Source organism: Schistocerca americana, chromosome 5, assembly GCF_021461395.2.
Source record: "Schistocerca americana isolate TAMUIC-IGC-003095 chromosome 5, iqSchAmer2.1, whole genome shotgun sequence".
NCBI lineage: Eukaryota > Metazoa > Arthropoda > Insecta > Orthoptera > Acrididae > Schistocerca > Schistocerca americana.
The window spans coordinates 440,891,368-440,912,468 of NC_060123.1; the positions used below are offsets into that span (position 1 = coordinate 440,891,368).

At 39.9% G+C, this 21,101-nt stretch overlaps 1 protein-coding gene across 1 annotated transcript in view; it reads left to right on the plus strand.

The window, feature by feature from the left end:
- The window catches only part of LOC124616069 (transcription initiation factor TFIID subunit 6), a 125,783-nt gene that overhangs the window by 31,976 nt on the left and 72,706 nt on the right, over positions 1-21,101 (plus strand). Inside the window, exons 4-6 of the mRNA XM_047144306.1 lie at positions 8,148-8,307; positions 9,975-10,107; positions 10,567-10,746. Coding sequence (XP_047000262.1) covers positions 8,148-8,307; positions 9,975-10,107; positions 10,567-10,746 — 473 coding nt within the window. The remainder of the gene's footprint in view (positions 1-8,147; positions 8,308-9,974; positions 10,108-10,566; positions 10,747-21,101) is intronic.

A 21,101-nucleotide genomic window follows, 5' to 3' on the forward strand; every position in this document is an offset into this window, starting at 1 on the left:
CCCAGAACATGTCCTACCCACCGATCCCTTCTTCTAATCAAGTTGTGCCACAAATTTCTCTTCTCCCCAATTCTATTCAGTACCTCCTCATTAGTTGTGATCTACCCATCTAATCTTCAGCATTCTTCTGTAGCATCACATTTCGAAAGCTTCTGTTCTCTTCTTGTCTAAACTATTTATTGTCCATTTTCACTTCCATACAAATGTTTTCAGAAACGACTTACCGACACTTAAATTTATACTCGATGCTAACAAATTTCTCTTCTTCAGAAACACGTTCCTTGCCATTGCCAGTCTACATTTTAAATCCTCTCTACTTTGACCGCCATCAGTTATTTTAATCCCCAAATAGCAAAACTCATTTGCTACTTTGAGTGTCTCATTTTCTAATCTAATTCTCTCAACATCATCCAATTTGACTACATTCCATTATTGTCATTTTGCTTTTGTTGATGTTCATCTTATATCCTCCTTTCAAGACAATGTCCATTCCGTTCAACTGCTCTTCCAGGTCCTTTGCTGCCTCTGACAAAATAACAATGTCATCAGCAAACCTCAAAGTTTTTATTTCTTCTCCATTGATTTTAATTCCTACTCTGAATTTTTCTGTTGTTTCCTTTTCTGCTTGCTCAATATACAGATTGAATAACATTGGGGATAGGCTACAACCCTGTCTCACTCCCTTCCGAGCACTGCTTCCCTTTCATGCCCCTCGACTTTTATAACTGCTATCTGGTTTCTCTACAAATTGGAAATAGCTTTTTGCTCCTTATATTTGGCCCCTGCCACCTTCAGAATTTAAAAGAGAGTAATCCAATCAACATTGTCAAAAGCTTTCTCTAAGTCTACAAATGCTAGAAACGCAGGTTTCCCTGTTCTTAATCTATCTTCTAAGATAAGTCGTAGGGTCAGTATTGCCTCACGTGTTCCAACATTTCTACGGAACCCAAACTGATGATGTTCCCCGAGGTCGGCTTCTACCAGTTTTCCCATTCGTCTGTAAAGAATTCCTGTTGATATTTTGCAGCTGTGACTTATTAAACTGATAGTTCGGTAATTTTCACATATTGCAACACCTGCTTTGTTTGAATTATTATATTCTTCTTGAAGCCTGAGGGTATTTTGCCTGTCTCATACATCTTGCTCACCAGATGGTAGAGTTTTGTCAGGGCTGGCTCTCCCAAGGCTATCAGTAGCTCTAATGGAATGTTGTCTACTCCCGGGACCTTGTTTTGACTTTGGTCTTTCAGTGCTGTGTCAAACTCTTCACGCAGTATCGTATCTCCCATTTCGTCTTCATCTACGTCCTCTTCCGTTTCCATAATATTGCCCTTAAGTACATCGCTCTTGTATAGACCCTCTATATACACACCTTCTGCTTGTCTTTTTCTTCTTTGCTTAAAATTGGGTTTCCATCCTGTCAATATCATTTTTGAGACATTTGTATTCCTTATTGCCTGCTTCATTTACTGAATTTGTATATTTTCTCGTTTCATCAATTAAATTCAATATTTCTTCTGTTATCCAAGGATTTCTACTAGTCCTTGTCTTTTTACCTACTTGATACTCTGCTGACTTCACTATTTCATGTCTCAAAGCTACCCATTCTTCTTCTGCTGTATTTCTGTCCCCCATTCTTGTCAATCATTCCCTTATGCTCTCCCTGAAACTCTCTACAACCTTTGGTTATTTCAGTTTATCCAGGTCCCATCTCCTTCAATTCCTACCTCTTTGCAGTTTCATCAGTTTTAATCTACAGTTCATAACCAATAGAGTGTGGTCAGAGTCCACACCTGCTCTGGAAATGTCTTACAATTTAAAACCTGGTTCCTAAAGCTCTTTTTTACCATTATATAATCTATCTGAAACCTTCCACTATCTTCGGGCCTCTTCCTTGTATATAACATTCTTTCATGATTCTTGAACCAAGTGTTAAGTATGATGAAGTTATGCCCTGTGCAAAATTCTACCAGGCAGCTTCCTCTTTCATTTCTTACCCCCATTCCAAATTCACCTCTACTTTTCCTTCTCTTCTTTTTCCTATTCTCGAATTCCAGTCACCCACGGCTATTAAATTTTTGTCTCCCATCACTACCTGAATAATTTCTTTTATCTCATCATACATTTGATCAATCTCTTCATCATCTGCGGAGCTAGTTGGCATGCACACTCCGATAGGTAGAATGCCAGTTTTCTTTCTCCTGATAACAACACCTTCCTGAGTAGTCCCCGCCCGGGGATCCGAGTGGGGGACTATTTTACCTCCAGAATATTTTACCCAAGAGAATGTCATCGTCGTTTAGCCATACAGTAAAGCTGCATGGCCTCGGGAAAAGTTACGGCTGTAGTTTCCCCTTGCTTTCAGTCGTTCTCAGTACCAGCACTGCAAGGCCATTTTGGGGCCAGATCAGTCAGTCATCCAGACTGTAGCCCCTGCAACTACTGATAAGGCTGTTGCCCCTCTTCAGGAACCAATCGTGTGTCTGGCCTCTCAGCAGATAACCCTCCATTGTGGTTGCACCTACAGAACAACTATCTGTATTTCCAAGGCACGCAAGCTTCCCCACCAATGGCAAGGACCATGGTTCATGGAAGGGGGGCATGTATCCACAACAAATTGACTTGTCTTTACCTAAGATGGTTCCATTCGAATAGGCCCCATTACTTCAGTTGTCTTTGTAGCAATCAGTTTGCATTAGTTTACAATACATCTAGCAGTGATTTGTATATCTGATTTGGTTTTTACCATGGTAGGTCCTAATGGAATGGAAGCAGGAGATTGGAATTGGAAAACATAGTTGTAGCTATGCACCAGGACAGATATTCTAGTAGACAATAACAACAAAAGTTGGATTAGTCCAATCTGCAGTGGTGTATGCATTGCAGTGGTTCAAGTAATCTTGTGCCAAAGCTAATGTTCCACTATCAGGAAGACCCACAAGTAGCATCATACAGGAAGATCAGCAGAGTAAACGTCAGAGGACTTCTACTGCACCTGAAATTCACAAAGTAGTAAATACATGTGAGCTCCCCCAATCTCTGTCTCAACTGTGCATTGCCATCTTTGTGAACAGGGTTTAAAGGGGCTCATCTTGAAGGCAAATCCTTTATTATGCAAACAGAGTAAGGGGAAAAGACTGCAGTAGCCCAGCAACATAAAAACTGGAGTGCACAGCAATGGTTCATGGTGTTATTCATAGACAAATCTAAGTCTGAATTATTCGGTAGCAATTTTCGAATGTTTGTTCATTGATCTTTTGCAGAAAACATGAAGAGTTATACTGATGCCAGTGGTGAAGTACGGTAGAGGATCAGTCATGGTGTTGGTATGTTTTGCAGGTGATAAAGCCAACGATCTAAGAAGAATTGTAAACAATGCAGTTCCATCTGACAAAAGACTTATGCATCGTGAGTTTGTTCTGCAGCAGAAAAATGAACCCAACCATGCTTCTGACTTGTGCAGAGGGTCTCAGTAGGAAAGAGAAATGTGAGAAACAGAAGAACACGGTTTTGATACTTTGAAGAGGCTAAAATCTAACGCATATTGTATTAAACTTCAGGATAGAGAAAATATTTATTTTGTGGGTCTATTTAGTTTGTATGATGTGTTTCGGCATTGAAATAAAGATTTAGTTTTTATTATGGGTGGTGGAGAACTTTTCACTTATAGTGTATACTCCGCAAACTACTGTATGGTGCATGGCAGGGGTACCTTGTACCACTGTTAGTCATTTCTTTTCCTGTTCCACTCAAATAGAATGAGGAAAAAACAACGATCTACACACCTCCGTATGAGTCCTGATTTCTCTTACCCTGGCTTTGCAGTCCTTGCACGAAATGTGCATTGGCAGCAGTAAAGTCATTCTACAGTCAGATGCCAATACCTATTCACTAAATTTTGTCAATAGTGTTTCATGAAAAGAACATCCTGTTCCCTCCAGGGATTCCCACTTGAGTTCATGAAGCATCCCCGTAATACTCATATGTTGATCGAATCTACCAATAACAAATCTAGCAGCATGCCTATGAATTACTTCATTGTCATCCTTGAATCTGATCTCGTGTGGATCCCAAACACTCAAGTAGGTCTCAAGAATTGGTTGTTCTGGTGCACTCATTTATAGATGAGCTACGCTTTCTTAAAATTCTCCCAACAAACTTAAGTCGACCATTCGCCATCCCTATTGCCGTCCTTATGTACTCATTCCATTTTATAGCACTTTGCAACGTTATGCCTAGATACGTAAGCAACAAGACTGTGTCATGCAGAACAGCACTGATACTGTATTTGAATATTGCAGGATAGTTTTTCCTACTCGTCTGTATTAAGTTAACATTTTTCTACAGTAGAGCAAGCTTTCATTCATACGCTTTCCTGTATATTACATCATCATCAGCAAGTAGCCTCAGATTGCTACTCACCCTACCCATCAGATCATTTATGTATGTAGAGAACAAGAGCAGTCCTGCTGCACTTCCCCGAGACATTCCTGATAATTCTGTTGTCTCTGACTAATACTCACTATGGATGTATCTGGAACCATTTCTGTGTGCTTGGACCATTGTTAATGGGCAGTGGGGGGAGGGGGGGGGGGGGGGCATTGTCTTAAACACTTTCCAGAAATCAAGGAATATGGAATCTGACTATTGCCCTTCATCCATGGTTCGCAGGGTATCATGAGAAAAGAACAAGCTGAAACACAGTATGGAGGAAGATGCATAGACCAATGAAGGCGAATAGTTAAATAAGTCGCAAACCATAGAACACTGCTTATCACATTAAATTTCACATCATTGTATTTCTAGACTGTAAGGCCATATCTTATGGTATGTAGCTAATTCGTAGTATTCTACAGTTGGTGAACTGTAGTCACTGCAAAATGACAAGTGTATTACAGGAGTGTACGTGGATAGAACAGCATAAAATAGAGTGATTTCTGTGTGCCAAGAGTCTGGCCTTACCGCAGTGGTAACACATCTTCCTGTCAGATCATCGAAGTTGACCACTGTTTGGCTGGGCTAGACCTTGGATGGGTGACCATCCAGTTTGCCGAGTCCTGTTGGCAAGCGGGTTGCACTCAGCCCTTGTGAGGCAAACTGAGGATTTAGTTGATTGAGAAGTAGTGGCTTTGGCCCCAGAAACTGACATTATGGCTGGGAGACCAGTGTGCTGTCCACAAGCCCCTCCATATCTACTTCCAGTGATGGCTGTGGACCTTCATGGCCTGTTTGGACAGAGTTTAGTTTTTCAAGAGTCTGACCAAAGATAATATTCATCATGAAATATGTCTCATACTTGGTGATAGCTGTATTTCACGGGAAGCTATGTTCAACTGAAAACATGAGTTCAAGAAAGAATCATGAACAGTGAGCATTCCTGACCACCCTGCGGAATTTCCCAGCTGGAACCACTTTGCAACTTATGGAAATAATGATCCGTAAATATCTCTGTATGACAATGAATGACAAGGGGGCTGCCTTGGATTGGTCTTATACAATTGCACGCATCATAATACATAAGGGATGGAATTGTCATACAGTTTGTGAACTTTGGGTTCCCCACCAGTTGGCTCCAGAGTTGAAATAGAAGAGGTTCGACATTTCTATGCAATTTCTCATGTGTTACAGGGAAGAATGAGACAATTTCTTGACATTTAGTTGTAGTCATAGGATGATCACTACCATCCTGATCAAAAGTGATCCACCATGGAAAGGTAACATATTGAAATTCCAGCCTTATGGTAAACTGCAGGGTGGTGATTCTTCAGGGAAGCCTGGAATTCTCAGGAAATTACATTTTACCTGGAAAAATCAGGGAATTTCATAAAATCTCAGGGAATTCTGTGTTTTTAACCTGGCATTGAAAATGAATTTTATTGAGTTTTATAAACCACAAATTTTAAAATATGTAATATTTCAAAATGTGTTAATTATATGAATATTATTCCATATAAAATATCAGTGTTTAAAAACTGCAGTTAAACTACTGCTGAGAGGAAACAAAAGTCATTACTGCAGCATTCTGCTCCCCCTCCCCTGCTCCTCAATAAATTAAAATCAGGAGCTTCTTGACACTATCTTCTTCCTTGTGACACTATCTTCTTCCTCACACCTGGAATTATCAGTTTTTTCCAACATTTGAGTAGCCACCCTGAACTGAACTGTGACAAGCCATTTGCTGCGAACTACATGGACTCCTGGCAGTGTTTCTTGACTTCCGCAAGGCGTTCGATACAGTTCCCCACAGTCGTTTAATGAACAAAGTAAGAGCATATGGACTATCAGACCAATTGTGTGATTGGATTGAAGAGTTCCTAGATAACAGACTGCAGCATGTCATTCTCAATGGAAGTAAGAGTGATTTCAGGTGTGCCGCAGGGGAGTGTCATAGAACCGTTGCTATTCACAATATACATAAATGATCTTGTGGATGACATCGGAAATTCACTGGGTTTTTTGCAGATGATGCAGTGGTGTATCGAGAGGTTGTAATAATGGAAAATTGTACTGAGATGCAGGAGGATCTGCAGCGAATTGACGCATGGTGCAGGGAATGGCAATTGAATCTCAATGTAGACAAGTGTAATGTGCTGCAAATGCATAGGAAGATAGATCCCTTATCATTTAGCTACAAAATAGCAGGTCAGCAACTGGAAGCAGTTAATTCCATAAATTATCTGGGAGTGATTTAAAATGGAATGATCATATAAAGTTGATCGTCGGTAAAGCAGATGCCAGACTGAGATTCATTGGAAGAATCCTAAGGAAATGCAATCCGAAAACAAAGGAAGTAGGTTACAGTACACTTGTTCGCCCACTGCTCGAATACTGCTCAGCAGTGTGGGATCTGTACCAGATAGAGTTGATAGAAGAGATAGAGAAGATCCAACAGAGAGCAACGCGCTTCATTACAGGATCATTTAGTAATCGCGAAAGCATTACGGAGATGATAGATAAACTCCAGTGGAAGACTCTGCAGGAGAGACGCTCAGTAGCTCGGTATGGGCTCTTGTTAAAGTTTCGAGAACATACCTTCACCGAAGAGTCAAGTAGCATATTGCTCCCTCCTACGTATATCTCGCGAAGAGACCATGAGGACAAAATCAGAGAGATTTGAGCCCACACAGAAGTATACAGACAATCCTTCTTTCCACGAACAATACGAGACTGGAATAGAAGGGAGAACCGATAGAGGTACTCAAGGTACCCTCCACCACACACCGTCAGGTGGCTTGCGGAGTATGGATGTAGATGTAGACGTAGATGTAGATCTGATTCTTCTGGATGCAAAACCAGTCATCACTCAGCAAGAAAGGGGGGGGGGGGGGGAAGAGGTTGCTACACATGTTTAGTTGGGGATTCTTGGAACACCTTCCATACATCCTTGATAGAACCCAGTGATTTTCGTCAGTTGGATCCCCTTAAAAATCATCTGGGTGGAGAGCATTTCAATAACAGGCTGTAGCCTGAGAGGGCATTCGGATGCGACAGGACCACATGAACTCCTTGTTGCAAGCATTGAAGCCCTTATCAAAGAATTGAACATGCATTTAAATATAATATGGTGAATAAATTAAGAGGTAAAACTAATTTCAGGCTGGTAATCATGGAACTTCTGCTGCTACCCTGGTCTTTGATTCATTTGTCTATTGGTTTGTTATCATATAAACATAGATATCAGATACTGTGTTTGTTATGAAGCAGCCATTGAAGCTGGCCCATGTTGTTCCAAATCATGCACCAACAGCTGGGTGGCCAAACTTGCCAAAGCTACTGTTTAGCAGTGGGCCTTCATATGGATATACAAATAACTGTTTATCATTTTTATATAAAAACTCGTGCAGAAATTTGTAGTGAGTTAGATGGCACAGGTGGCCCTGTGTCTAATGAAACTGGTTACACCAATGAAAAGACTCGAATACAGTGTTTTAGGTGGACATATAAGTGCTCATATTGATTGTAAATGCTACCTTAGAACCTATAGGAGCATGCAAAAAAACCAAATCTTTTGATTTTTTTTATAGAAGCCTCACTTTCACCTTACTGGTGTTTTCTTTTTAGTGTGTAATGAAGAAATCTCTTAAGACCAATATGCGTTTATGCATTGTATTAATTTCTATTTTGTCTTATCTTCCCCTGTGTTTCAGCCCACTGGCTGTGCATAGAGGGAGTCCAGCCAACTATTCCTGAGAATCCACCACCAGTTTCAAAAGAAGTACAGAAAGTGGAAAGCATTGATCCTGTTAGTAAACTCAAGAAGCCAAACAAAAACAAAACAGATGCAGCAGGGAAACTGACAGCACCAGGGTAATATTTCCAGCTCTTCTCTCATCATGTTCCATGTAGTTACTTAACCTTTAAGGAATAACTTATTAGTGTTTTGGCTTAGTATTAATAAAAAAAGGGCTTGTATCTGATTTTAAAGTCATTTATATTGAAAACTGTTGTGTACAGGAATGTTTCACCCTCAAATAATAGTAGAGAAATTCAGGACATTTTAAACAGGATGTCCTCTAGTTATGATGAATGGCAACTTCCTTTAATTGTGCATAAATGCAGATAATACATAATGAGCAGGAGTGAAAAACCTAATAAGTTTAGAATAAGGCATTCTGAATTCATTTTGTTGCAGCATTCAGTCATATCAATAAATATATCTGGTGGTAATGGTATGATGTTGATGAATAACTAAAAATCATGCGTAGAGAGGACAAATGAACAACTTCAATTTATTGGGAGAGTTTGGGAAAAGATTTGCCTCTTTCTGACTTGCTCTTCAATATTTCTCATGTGTTTGAGATCCCTAGAAAGTGAGATTAAAGGAGAAGATTGAAAGAATTCAGAAGTGCACATCTAGAATATTACAGAATCGATCAAAGAGAGAGAGAGAGAGAACATTGGTTTTGCAAGTCACTGAAGTTTGAGAAGCCAGTATTGAAAGCAGATGATACAGTTCATCTGCTTTCATTGTATATCTTCTGGATTGACCGCACAAGCAAGATGATAAGACTTTAGTACACCTACAGAAAAATGCAATTTTTTTTTCTCATTTGCATTTCTTTGATGGAGTTGGAAATGATGGGACGAATACTGTCACAAGGTAGCCTCTGTCATGGAGTATACGTTGATGTACAAAGTATTTACATATGCTTATGTATATGTCACCAGACAAAACACCTACTTATTATAGTGTCAGACAATTATGTGTTCTTTTGTTGACATTTGTGTTTGCTGACAGATATCATAACTCATTGCTGTGCTTTTATGAGGCTACACAGAGTGAAATTTTCCAGCAAAACATCGCCTTTGTGGCATGACATATAACATGTTATGATTAACTCAGTCTGACAGATTAACCAAGTTTTGCAAAACATACACTCATACGGAAAAAAATGTAGCTTTCTTTGAGTGTATGCAGCATAACATCCTAAAATATGTGATTTTCATCGCTCATTTGTTGAAATATGTCATGCTCTAAGACACTGTGGCAAAAAATAGTGTGCTTTGTTGCTATCCTTATAGAATCTATTACATAAAACCATACAGCATCATTCTTCAGTTAAACCTTCCGGGCTGAGAGGTCGTGTTTGATGTATAAAATTTCAACCTAACATTTCATCTCCATCTGCGGGAGACATCTTCTGAGGTCGTCTGGCTACTGCCGACCTCAGAAGATGTCTCCCGCAGGTGGAGACGAAAAGTTAGGTGGAAATTTTATACATTGACCACGGCCTCTCAGCCTGGAAGTTTTAACTGAAGACAACATTGGCCGTGAAAGCCTACATTGTATGATCATACAGCATCAATTAATTTTTGGAAAGACCATTGAAATTTATTATTAATGTGTTTTATCTACAACTATTCAGAGATACTTAATAATCAATAATGCAAACTATTTCCAATGTAATCTCTAGTTTTGAAAGTCTGTTTTAATGATTTTGAACTAATAATGTTACTAATATTTAATCTTTCAGTGTGCAGAAACTTCGTAATGTTGAAACTGTTCATGTGAAGCAGTTGGCTACTCATGAACTATCTGTCGAGCAACAGTTGTACTACAAAGAAATCACAGAAGCTTGTGTTGGTTCAGATGAAACAAGACGAGCAGTAAGTCAATATTTAAATATTGTCTTCCCTTTCAAGAGTACAAACTACCTTCTAATGAAAACTTTGTATATCGTTTTTAACAATTAGACATGTGCCAGACTACTTCACCTCTTGAAAAGTGCTTAAAGTATGGCTGTTTCAGATTTTTTATGCAGATCATTTGTGTAATTACCATTAGAGGCTTGTGATTTATTGCTTTTCTTCTCTTTCTTTGTCTGCTCTGATACTAACATTGGTTGATAAACTGAATAAAAAGTTATTTTCACATGGACATCGTATAACATTAGATGTCAAGACACACAGTACACTCCACTGCAGAAATACATATTTTACCAGTTTCTTAGCCATTCTTGTGTTCTAAAAAATAATATCAATGATAATAATGCAAATTTATTAAAATCTAATTTCATTAACTCTTCTAAGATCATATGCATTCAATATCTGTGCATAATATTTCAGGAAGCATTGCAAAGCTTAGCATCAGATCCTGGTTTGCATGAAATGCTGCCACGTATGTGCACTTTCATTTCTGAAGGTGTTAAAGTCAATGTCGTGCAGAATAACCTTGCACTTCTCATATACCTCATGAGAATGGTGAAGGCTCTTCTTGATAACCAGTCACTATATTTGGAAAAATATGTAAGTACATTTTCACATTTTTCTGTTTGTCTATCAGTTAAAATTGTGGCATAAGAAAGTTGAATTGCATTATCATACATTGTAATTAGTTATTTGTTGACAGATAATAGCATATTTATTGATTGACAATACACTATTACTACTATTACATTTATAATGGAAAGCATTTGCAACGTGAAACTGCAACAAAAGTATACAAAATATCCTGTGTCAAATGTTAGTGGACCAACAACAGTGAACAACTGTTGGCTGAAATGCGAATGTGATTTATTACTTGCTCCATAGATTACTACATACCTGACAAGTAATGTCATGAAGTTCAAAATCGGTACATCCAGTTACATAGTCAATATATCAAAAACATCGTCCAGTCAACCTGCCTCCGGAGAGGAAGTTGCTAATGCGTGAATGTGTGGTGGCACTCAACTCGAAGGTTATCCGATTTGAATCCTGCTGGTGAAAGAAAATCAACCAGCAAGGGTCAAACGGTGGCGTAAAATTCTTCATCACCAGACTTTTTGCCAGTCTCCCAGATTTAATCCCAAACCTCTCCACAGTGTCTCATGAAGTGGTGATTTGCCCATCAATTGGGGGTGTTAAGCCCAGTGGCATCTATCACGCATTCACCAAAAACATGGACTTCGTAGGTGAACAAGTCAATATGTTTAAAACATTAGCGATGTTTTCCTCAGACGTTCTCAGTTGCTTGCTCCTCCCTTTATCCAACACTGTCCCTGATCTCCATAATTTTTTTGTGCCATGCACAGATTGAAGGGTGCGATGATGGAGCTCTTCCAAACTTCGTTCTGAAGTTTCGTTAAGTCTGATCATCTGGTTTTGTTTCAATAAACTAGGACACACATTGTCGTGAGAAGTTGCCATTTTATAGAGATTCAGTCCCATCCATCAACAGAGCATCTGAAACACAAAATTTAAGTATATATAAAAACTTTAGTAAGCAGTGATTACAAATTGAAACTCAAGTCGCCGAAGTGGCGTCAAATCGAAAGACTTGCACCTGGCAAATGGTTTACCCAATGGGAGGCCCTAGTCACATGATATTTATTTAATAAAAGAAATTTTGTTAAAATATATCAACACCTGCCACTGTAATAAAATTTTGAAGTTGTAAAGGGACTTTATGAAAAACCTGTATTTTATTCAAACATTATGAATTACCTCAAAGAAAATGCTCTATTGAAACACAGTCAGCACAGATTTAGAAGACATTATTCTTATGAAACTCAGCTAACTCTTTACTCACACAAAGTGATGAGTGCTGTCAATAAGGGATTTCAAATTGATTTCTAGATTTCTTTCAACAATGTATCTCACAAGAGGTTTGCAATCAGAGTGGATGCTTGTGGAATATTGTCTCATTATTTATTTATTTATTTACACGTCAAGTTCTGTAGGACCAAATTGAGGAGCAAATCTCCAAAGTCATGGAATGTGTCAGTACATGAAATAACAACATAAAAGTAATAACAGATAAAAATAAAATGTTTATGAAACTGAAAAAAATCCAGCCATAAGTTCAATGCAATCAACAATACAGCAAGAATCAGTTTAATTTTTCAAGGAACTCCTCAACAGAGTAGAAGGAGTGACCCATGAGGAAACTCTTCAGTTTCAATTTGAAAGTGCGTGTATTACTGCTAAGATTTTTGATTTCTAGTGGTAGCTTGTTGAAAACGGATACAGCAGTATACTACACACCTTTCTGCACAAGAGTTAAGGAAGTCCAATCCAAATGCAGGTTTGATTTCTGCTGAGTATTAACTGAGTGAAAGCTGCTTGTTCTTGGAATAAGCTAATACTGTTACAAGAAATGACAGTAAGGAATATATATATATTGAGAGGCCAATGTCAAAATACCCAGACTCATGAACTGGGGTTGACATGAGGTTCGTGAACTTACACCACTTATTGCCCGAACCGCCCATTTCTGAGCCAAAAATATCCTTTTAGAATGGGAAGAGTTACCCCAAAATATGAAACCATATGACTTAAGCAAATGAAAATAAGCAAAGTAAACTAATTTCCATGTCAAACGATCACTCACTTCAGATACCATTCGAATAGTAAAAATGGCTGCTTTGAACAAGATCCTGAATGTGGGCTTTCCATGACAGTTTACTACCTATCTGAAAACCTAGAAATTTGAACTGTTCAGTTTCACTAATCATATGCCCAGTTTGTGACATTTAAATGTTGGGTTTTGTTGAATTGTGTGTTAGAAACTGTAAAAACTGAGTCTTACTGTTATTCAGCTTTAGTTTATTCTCTACAAGCCACGAACTTAGGTCATGAACTGCACTATTTGAAACCGAGCCTATGTTGCACAGAACATCCTTTACTACCAAGCTAGTGTCATCAGCAAACATAAATATTTTAGAGTTACCTATAATACTAGAGGGCATATCATTTTTATAAATAAGGAACAGAAGTGGCCCCAACACTGATCACTGGGGTACCCCACACTTGACCGCACCCCACTCAGACCCCTACATCACAGTCATTCTCAGCACTGTGAATAATGACCTTTTGCTGTCTGTTGCTAAAGTAAGAGGTGAACCAACTGTGAGCTACTCCCCTTATTCCATAATGGTCAAACTTCTGGAGCAATATTTTGTGATCAACAGAATCAAACACCTTAGTTAAATCAAAAAATGTGCCTAGCATTCGAAACCTTTTGTTTAACCCATCCAGTACCTAACAGCGAAAAGAGGATATAGCATTTTCAGTTGTTAAACGACTTCTAAAGCTGAACTGTACATTTGATAGCATATCATGTGATATAAAATGATCCATTATCCTTACATACACAGGCTTTTCAGTAACTGAGCAAACACTGATGGTATAGAAATAGGTCTAAAATTGTCTACATTGTCCCTTTTTATAAAGCGGCCCTATCACTGAGTACTTTAATCATTCAGAAAACTGACCAGTCTTAAAGGAAAAATTACAAATATGGCTAAGTACAGGGCTAACATGTGCAGCACAGTACTTTAATATTCTACTAGGCACTCCATCATATCCGTGAAAGTCCTTAGTCTTCAGTAATTTAATTATTGACTCAATCTCCCCCTTGTCAGTATCACAGAGAAGTATTTGGACATCAATCTTGGAAAGGCATTTGCCAAGAGAGTTATATGATTCCCTGTAGAAACTAATTTTGTATTTAATTCATCAATGCTCAGAAAATGATTATTAAATACTGTATGTATAGGTGATTTATCAGTAACAGAAATATTTGTACTACGAACTGACTTTATATCATCGACCTTGTGCTGCTGACCAGACACTTCCTTCACAACTGACCATATGGTTTTAATTTTATCCTGTGAATTAGCTATTCTATTTGCATACCACATACTCTTTGCCTTTCTGATAACATTTTTAAACACCTTACAGTACTGTTTGTAATGCGCTGCTGTGGCTAGATTGTGACTACCTTTAACAATTTGATATAATTCCAGTTTTGTTCTACATGATATCCTTATGCTACTAATCAGCAACCTTAGGCCCGTGCCCAGAACCTCTCCCCTAAATCCTTTTTTCTCCTTACCCCTGTGTCACCCTGCACACCCATCTCCTACATGCTCCCCAAAATCCACAAACCCAACAATCCTGAAAGCTCCATCGTATCTGTTCATTGTTCGCCCGCTGAAAGATTTTGGTCCTCATTGACCATGGTCCAACCGATTGCCCAAAATCTAGTCTCCCATGTCAAAGATACCAGCCATTTCCTTTACCAACTCTCCATCATCCCCACTCCTGTACGTCCCTACTCCTCACTGTTAGTGCCACTTTCCTATACACCAACGTCCCTCATGCCCATGGTCTCGGCCACTTTCCTACACGCCAACGTCTTTCATACCCATGGTCTTGCCACTGTTGAGCACTACCTGTCCCAGTGTTCTTCAGACACAAAACCAACTACCTCATTCCTCATACATCTTACTAACTTATCCTAACACACAGTTACTTCTTCTTTGAAGGGAAAGTTTACAAAAAAATAAAAAAATAAAATAAAATAAATCTACAGCACAGCCATGGGCATTGGCATGCCACTCTCTTATGCTAACCTGTTTATGGACCATGACCTTCCTAGCCTCCCAAAACCCCAAACCTCTGGTCTGATTCTGGTTCATTGATGATATCTTTGTGATCTGGACTCTGGGCCAAGACATCCTGTCCTCATTTCTTCCAACCTCAACATCTTCTGTTTCATCTGCTTCACCTGGTCCTCCTCAACCCAGTGTACCACCTTCCTGGACACTGACCTCCTCTCTGATGGCTCCATCCACATCTCTATTTATTTTCTGACCACCAACAGTATTTGCATTTCGACAGCGTCCATCCTTTCCACACCCAGGAATCTCTCCCAGAAAGCCTGGCCACCCAGAAACAGCATATCTGTGGTGATAAGAACTCCCTTGCTCAATATGCAGAGTGTCTCATAGAAGCTTTCAAGACAGGCATAATCTCCCAGACCTAGTCCACAAGCAAATTTCCTGTGCCATATCCCACACGCCCCAATCCTCCGCTACACCCAAGAACCATCTACAAAGGAACACTCCCTTCATCACCCAATACCATCTTGAACTGGAACAACTGCGCCACATCCTTAGTGAGGAGTTTGATAATCTATTGTTGTGTTCTGAAATGAGTACATCTCACCCAGATCTTTCCCACCCCACCGTGAGATCCGTTACCCAGACAACCTCCACAGCAACCGAGACCCTCCCTATGCCACTCCCAACCCCAATCACTTACCACAGGGATCATATCATTCCTTGAGGCAGAAAAGCTCCTGTCCACAAATCAGCACAGATTTAGAAAGCACTGTTCGTGTGAAACTCAGCTTGCCCTTTTCTCACATGACATCCTGTAAACCATGGCTGGAGGATAGTAGGCAGATCCCATATTCCTAGATTTCTGGAAAGCATTTGACACAATGCCCCACTGTAAATTGTTGACGAAGGCCTGAACGTATGGTTTAGGTTCCCATATATGCAAGTGGCTCAAAGACATTTTAAGTAAAAGGACCTAGTATATGTGCGTCAATGGTGAGTGTTCATCAGAGACAAGAGAAACATCAGGATGCTCCAGGAAAGACTGACAGATTCTCTGTACACTTAAATAACCAGATGGACAGGGTGAGCATCAATTTAGACTATTTGGCGATGATGCTATGGTGTATGGGAAGGTGTCGTCATTGAGTGACTGTAAAAATGCACAAGACCAAATTTGTAGTTGATGTCATACAGGTAAATTGTATATCAAATACTACTGTGCCCCATTCTTGAGTACTATTAGAGAGTTTGGGATCCCCACCAGAATGCATTAAAGGAAGTCATCAAAGCATTTCAGAGGTGAGCTGCTAGATTTGTTACTGATAGGTTCGATCAGCATACATGTATTATGGAGGTGTTTTGTGAAATCAAATGGGAATCTCCAGAGGGAAGATGATGATCTTTCCACAAAGCACTAGTGCACAGATTTAGAGAAGCGGCATTTGAGGCCGACTGCAGAATGATTCTATTGCCACCAACATACATTTTGCTTAAGCATCATGAAGATAAGATGTGAGAAATAAGGGCTTGTATGGAGGATTTTAAACATTCCTGGCTCTATTTGCAAGTGCAGTAGGAGAGGAAATGACTAGTAGTGATACAAGGTACCTGCTGCTGTGCACCAAACGAGATTTGTGGAATATTGGAATATATATGTAGACGTAGAAATCGTTGATGGAAGACCTGCCCAGTCCACCCACTCAGCTCTTCCTGTTCAGTCATCCTACCCCAGCAGAGGCCGGGCCACCTGTGAAAGCAGCTGTCACATACCATCTCTGCTGCAATCATTACACAGTGTTTTATATTGGCATTGGCTACCAACCAGCTGTTAACCAGGATGAAATGCCACTGACAAACTGTGATGAAGAGCAAAGTGGACAACCATGTTGTGCATCATGCATCTGAACATAAGATGCTTGTTTTCAGTGGCTGTTTCAGAATCCGGGCCATCTGCATCCTCCCCTCCTCTACCAGCTTTTCTGAATTGGGCAGATGTGAGTTATCCTTGCAACACGCCCTTTGCTCACTGTGACTGCCCTGGCCTCAGTCTCCAATAACCTGCTGCCCCATACCTTCCGCCTAACAGTTCCCCTTCCTCCACCTTATCTCTCTCTAAACTTCACGTCCCTACCTCACCCTCAGTGTGCGCCATTCACTGCTGTCTCCGACACTCGTGCATCGCATGCATGGCGTGTGCACATGTCACCTCTCCATCCCGCATTCCTAGCCAGCAAACTGTCTACCTCCCTCCGAGCCACTAGTCACACATCCACAACCCCTCCCCCTCCCGGTACCGATCCCACCCAACACGACCCCCATCCCCAACACAGTCCACCTGCCAAATTGCAGCACTGGAATTGTGCTTTCAGCTGACATCATGTAGGGGCATAGCATATACACATGCGTACGTATGTTTGAGAGAGAGAGAGAGAGAGAGAGAGAGAGAGAGAGAGAGAGAGAGAGAGAGAGATATGGGGAGGAGGGAGGTCTATTATACACCACCCCCCTCCCCCACAAGAGGTTATTTAAATCCAGATACAGAAAATATTGCTAATTAATACTGGGGACTTATGTAAGTCTTCAAATTTTGAACATTACGTGTAATCTTTAGCAATATGCCTCTTTGTGGGCACACCTACGTGTTACCTAGGTTTTTTCGACTACACTTCAGAAGGTTTGCTGGAAAGCCCTTACAGATCCTGTATGCAATCCTGACCACTCCCCAAGCAATTTCCATATTTTTGTAGCCTTGAAGAAAGATGTTTGTAGTTTTTGATTTGTGTTGGACAAAGAGATGCATGCCTGGGTACAATTATGGTTTTGTAGGCAGCTGCATACATTTTTCCATGAAAGCGTTGGCCATCTTGTCTCCCAGTGGGATAAATGTATTAACAGCTTTGGTGATTACTTCTGAGTAAACAGTTTACTTACCTTTTCTCCACATGTCTCCGTGCCCCTTATGCAAAGGTCTGGCACACTATTCCAGTTTTTCTTTCATGTGTTAACATTTTTAATACCTCTGTACAATACAAAAATATAAACATATCAAATTGTAAATGTATACAAAGATTTTTTACTGTAAGACATAACTGTAGTTTGATAGCACTCTGTGGATTGTAGAAGTGACTTGTATGCTGTACATTCTTAAAATTGTTAGTTTTAGGTCTTTCTTGAAAAAAAAAATAGTCTGTATACTTATTTAAGAAATTATGGATGTTTAAATCAGTTAGATCATTTGTAAAGTCTTTGGAAATTTTTCTTTCTGCATAAGTATTTAAAGTTGTTCTATGAGATTTAGTTTCTTTCATTAGCTGCATTGTGAAGTAAGTGAGGTTGGTGTGGATGTGATTCAGTATGTCTCTTTCATTACAAATGGTTAGCTATTGTAGATGTTTTATAGTGGCTGAGTCTAAAAGCATTGTAATTTGTATACTCTACTATGTTCTATTAGGGGATTGTTTGTGTTTACTGTGTGACACAAGTGATGACCAAGATTAATTTTGTTTGTGGAGAAGCACATTGTAACAGGAGTATCTTTAAACTACTTTAGTACAAATGTTTATGTTAATACAATTTTCTTAAAAATATTACTCATCAGGGTAGTAAGGGAATGGCAGTGAGAAAATTTTATGAAGCACATACAATCCGGCTTTGCTCAAGCACACGGTAGTATCAGCACAAGTCAGCTGCTACACAAAACATTTCAACACGGTTAGTCGACCACCAAGAATACGACATCAACACTTCTGAGTATGAGTGTGAGTGAGCTCAGTGGAAACATTTGACCAGTGCAAACCAACCTGCTTCCCTTACTCTTATAACACAATGTAAGAAGCACTAGTTAGGATGCATCAAACACCTAACAGGGGTTTGATGAAGCAGTTAAGATACTGAAGCAAATTGATTAAGCCAATCCAGCAAAACTTAAGACCACTGACGACTCGTAATGAGCAAGACTGATTCAGTCATTACAAATGACTTCAACAGAGCTGTTCCTCAATACCGTGAAACCTCCACCCCACTAGCCTAGAGTCCGTCAATCAGCAGGGTTGATGCCATTCATGTTGTCTGCACTCAATTCTCTGTTTATTATATTTTAACATCTTGCGTGAGATTTTTTTTTCTATTGGTCATATGCTCATTGCCTGATATGATGACCACTGATCCACATCCTCAGATGACTATGAACCAGCTACCAGTAATAAAGCTGTCATTGATGGGTAGTCCCTGAGTGTACCAACACTGTTCCAGTTCAGGGCACCAACTGCTCTGAAGCAGTTCGGGTCAGATAGCCTACCGAAATGGAGGGCCAGGATCGCCATTCGGCATGGCATCTGATATCGCTCTCAGGACGGCTTTTGAGCCAAACACACACATACCACAATCACATGCTCATCTTTAGCAGACCAGCCAACTGAAATGGCTTTCCAAACAAACAAGTGGGCAACCTGCCACACACTAAGTCACCGGCTTGCACACAGGGCTGATGCAGCAATCTTCGGCAGCCCTGAGTCTGCCTCTGAATTTGGTAAATTCCACTCTAACTTATGAAGCCAACAGCCCCTGTGGAAGATACAGCAACAAGATGTAAACTGAGGAATAAAAGAAGTATTATTAAATTTTCTTTTATTGCATCTGACAACACCACCCAGGTACCTCCGCCACATTTCTTACATAACAGTAGAGGTTTTTTAGCCCGGGAGTGACTACCCCTACAAGTTGGATGTCAGAAGCGCTCAAGCCCAGCACCAATTGAAACTGGAGCGCAAGAAATATTGGCCAAGTCTAAGAAGGACAATGATTTGGGAAGTGGTTCCGACCTGACACACTAATGTTTGCACAGTCATATAGGATGAGTCAGAAACACTGTACTTTTCCTCAGGAAATTTGTATTTTTTGCTGTCCAGAATAGAACTGAAATTCTGGAAAGTTGCTTTTAGTAGGCCAAGTGAGCCAGTTGATTTATCTGAATTTAAGGGTAATAGCTGGGAAGAGTACATTGTTCCAACACGTAAAATTTGTAATTTAGTGAATGATAGTGCATCTTGTGAAAATTTGTGCCTGTGATACATGCTCTCATGTAGAAGATATGGGCACACAGCAGTAATTGCTCAGTGTGTTGATGGATGATGATTAGGCGTGCCTTGGTTGCAACTATAGTTGTCAAGTTAGTGCTTGTAAGTGGTGCTAGTTTAGTGAAAAAAGGGGGAAAGTAAATTGCACAAACATGGTGCAGATGCAAGCAGCTAGTCCTAGTGATTTGATAACTGCTCCTATGGATCAAGTTTCTAAATTGTTAAGAGGACACTGAACAACAGAATGCACACAATGAACAGCTAAATCAAAAGTTACAAGTTTTGCTGGCAGAACAGCAGCTACAATCAGGTTCGAGTAAAATTAAAAATGTAGTAAATATTTCGTCATCAGCCATTGATCTTGCAGCTGCCAATATCATTCCCCCTTCTCTGGAAAAACATTAGATGATGTTGCTGTATTTATAAACAACGTATTAGCCATGGCCGAGGTAAGTGTCTGGTCAGATGAAACATGCTTACAGATGACAAAGTTACATATCACGGGCGAGGCTATTACATATATCATGTGTCATGATGTTTTTAATAAGGTGTCCACATTTGCAGAATTAGCAGGGCGTTTATGGCAAAGGCATAGAAAGCAAATCATTGCATGGTATTTTAGGGAAAATCTCAGCAGCTTGACGCAGAAAGCGAACGTAATGGTTGAGGCTTTTCTGAGAGGGTATGCACAGATTTACAAGCTGACCCAAGAAGCCAGATGCAGATAGGGCCACGCTATGAGCAGCGGAGAATAAGGCATTAGATGTTTTCCTGAGAGGGATTCCCCCAGGTTTCTCAGGACAGGTGCAAATGGAAAATCCTGAGGATTGAGCTACAGCACTTTACGTTGCTACACATTTGCAACAGATAGTTAGTGCAACAAAAATGTGCAATGGTAGATGTCTGGTATGAAATGTTACTGTTGTGGTCAGCATGGGCATTTGAAGGCACAGTGCCGCCAAGCACATTCTATATTTATCAACACTTCAGGCATGTTGTTGTTGTTGTTGTTGTTGTGGTCTTCAGTCCTGAGACTGGTTTGATGCAGCTCTCCATGCTACTCTATCCTGTGCCAGCTTCTTCATCTCCCAGTACCTACTGCAACCTACATCCTTCTGAATCTGCTTAGTGTATTCATCTCTTGGTCTCCCTCTATGATTTTTACCCTCCACGCTGCCCTCCAGTACTAAATTGGTGA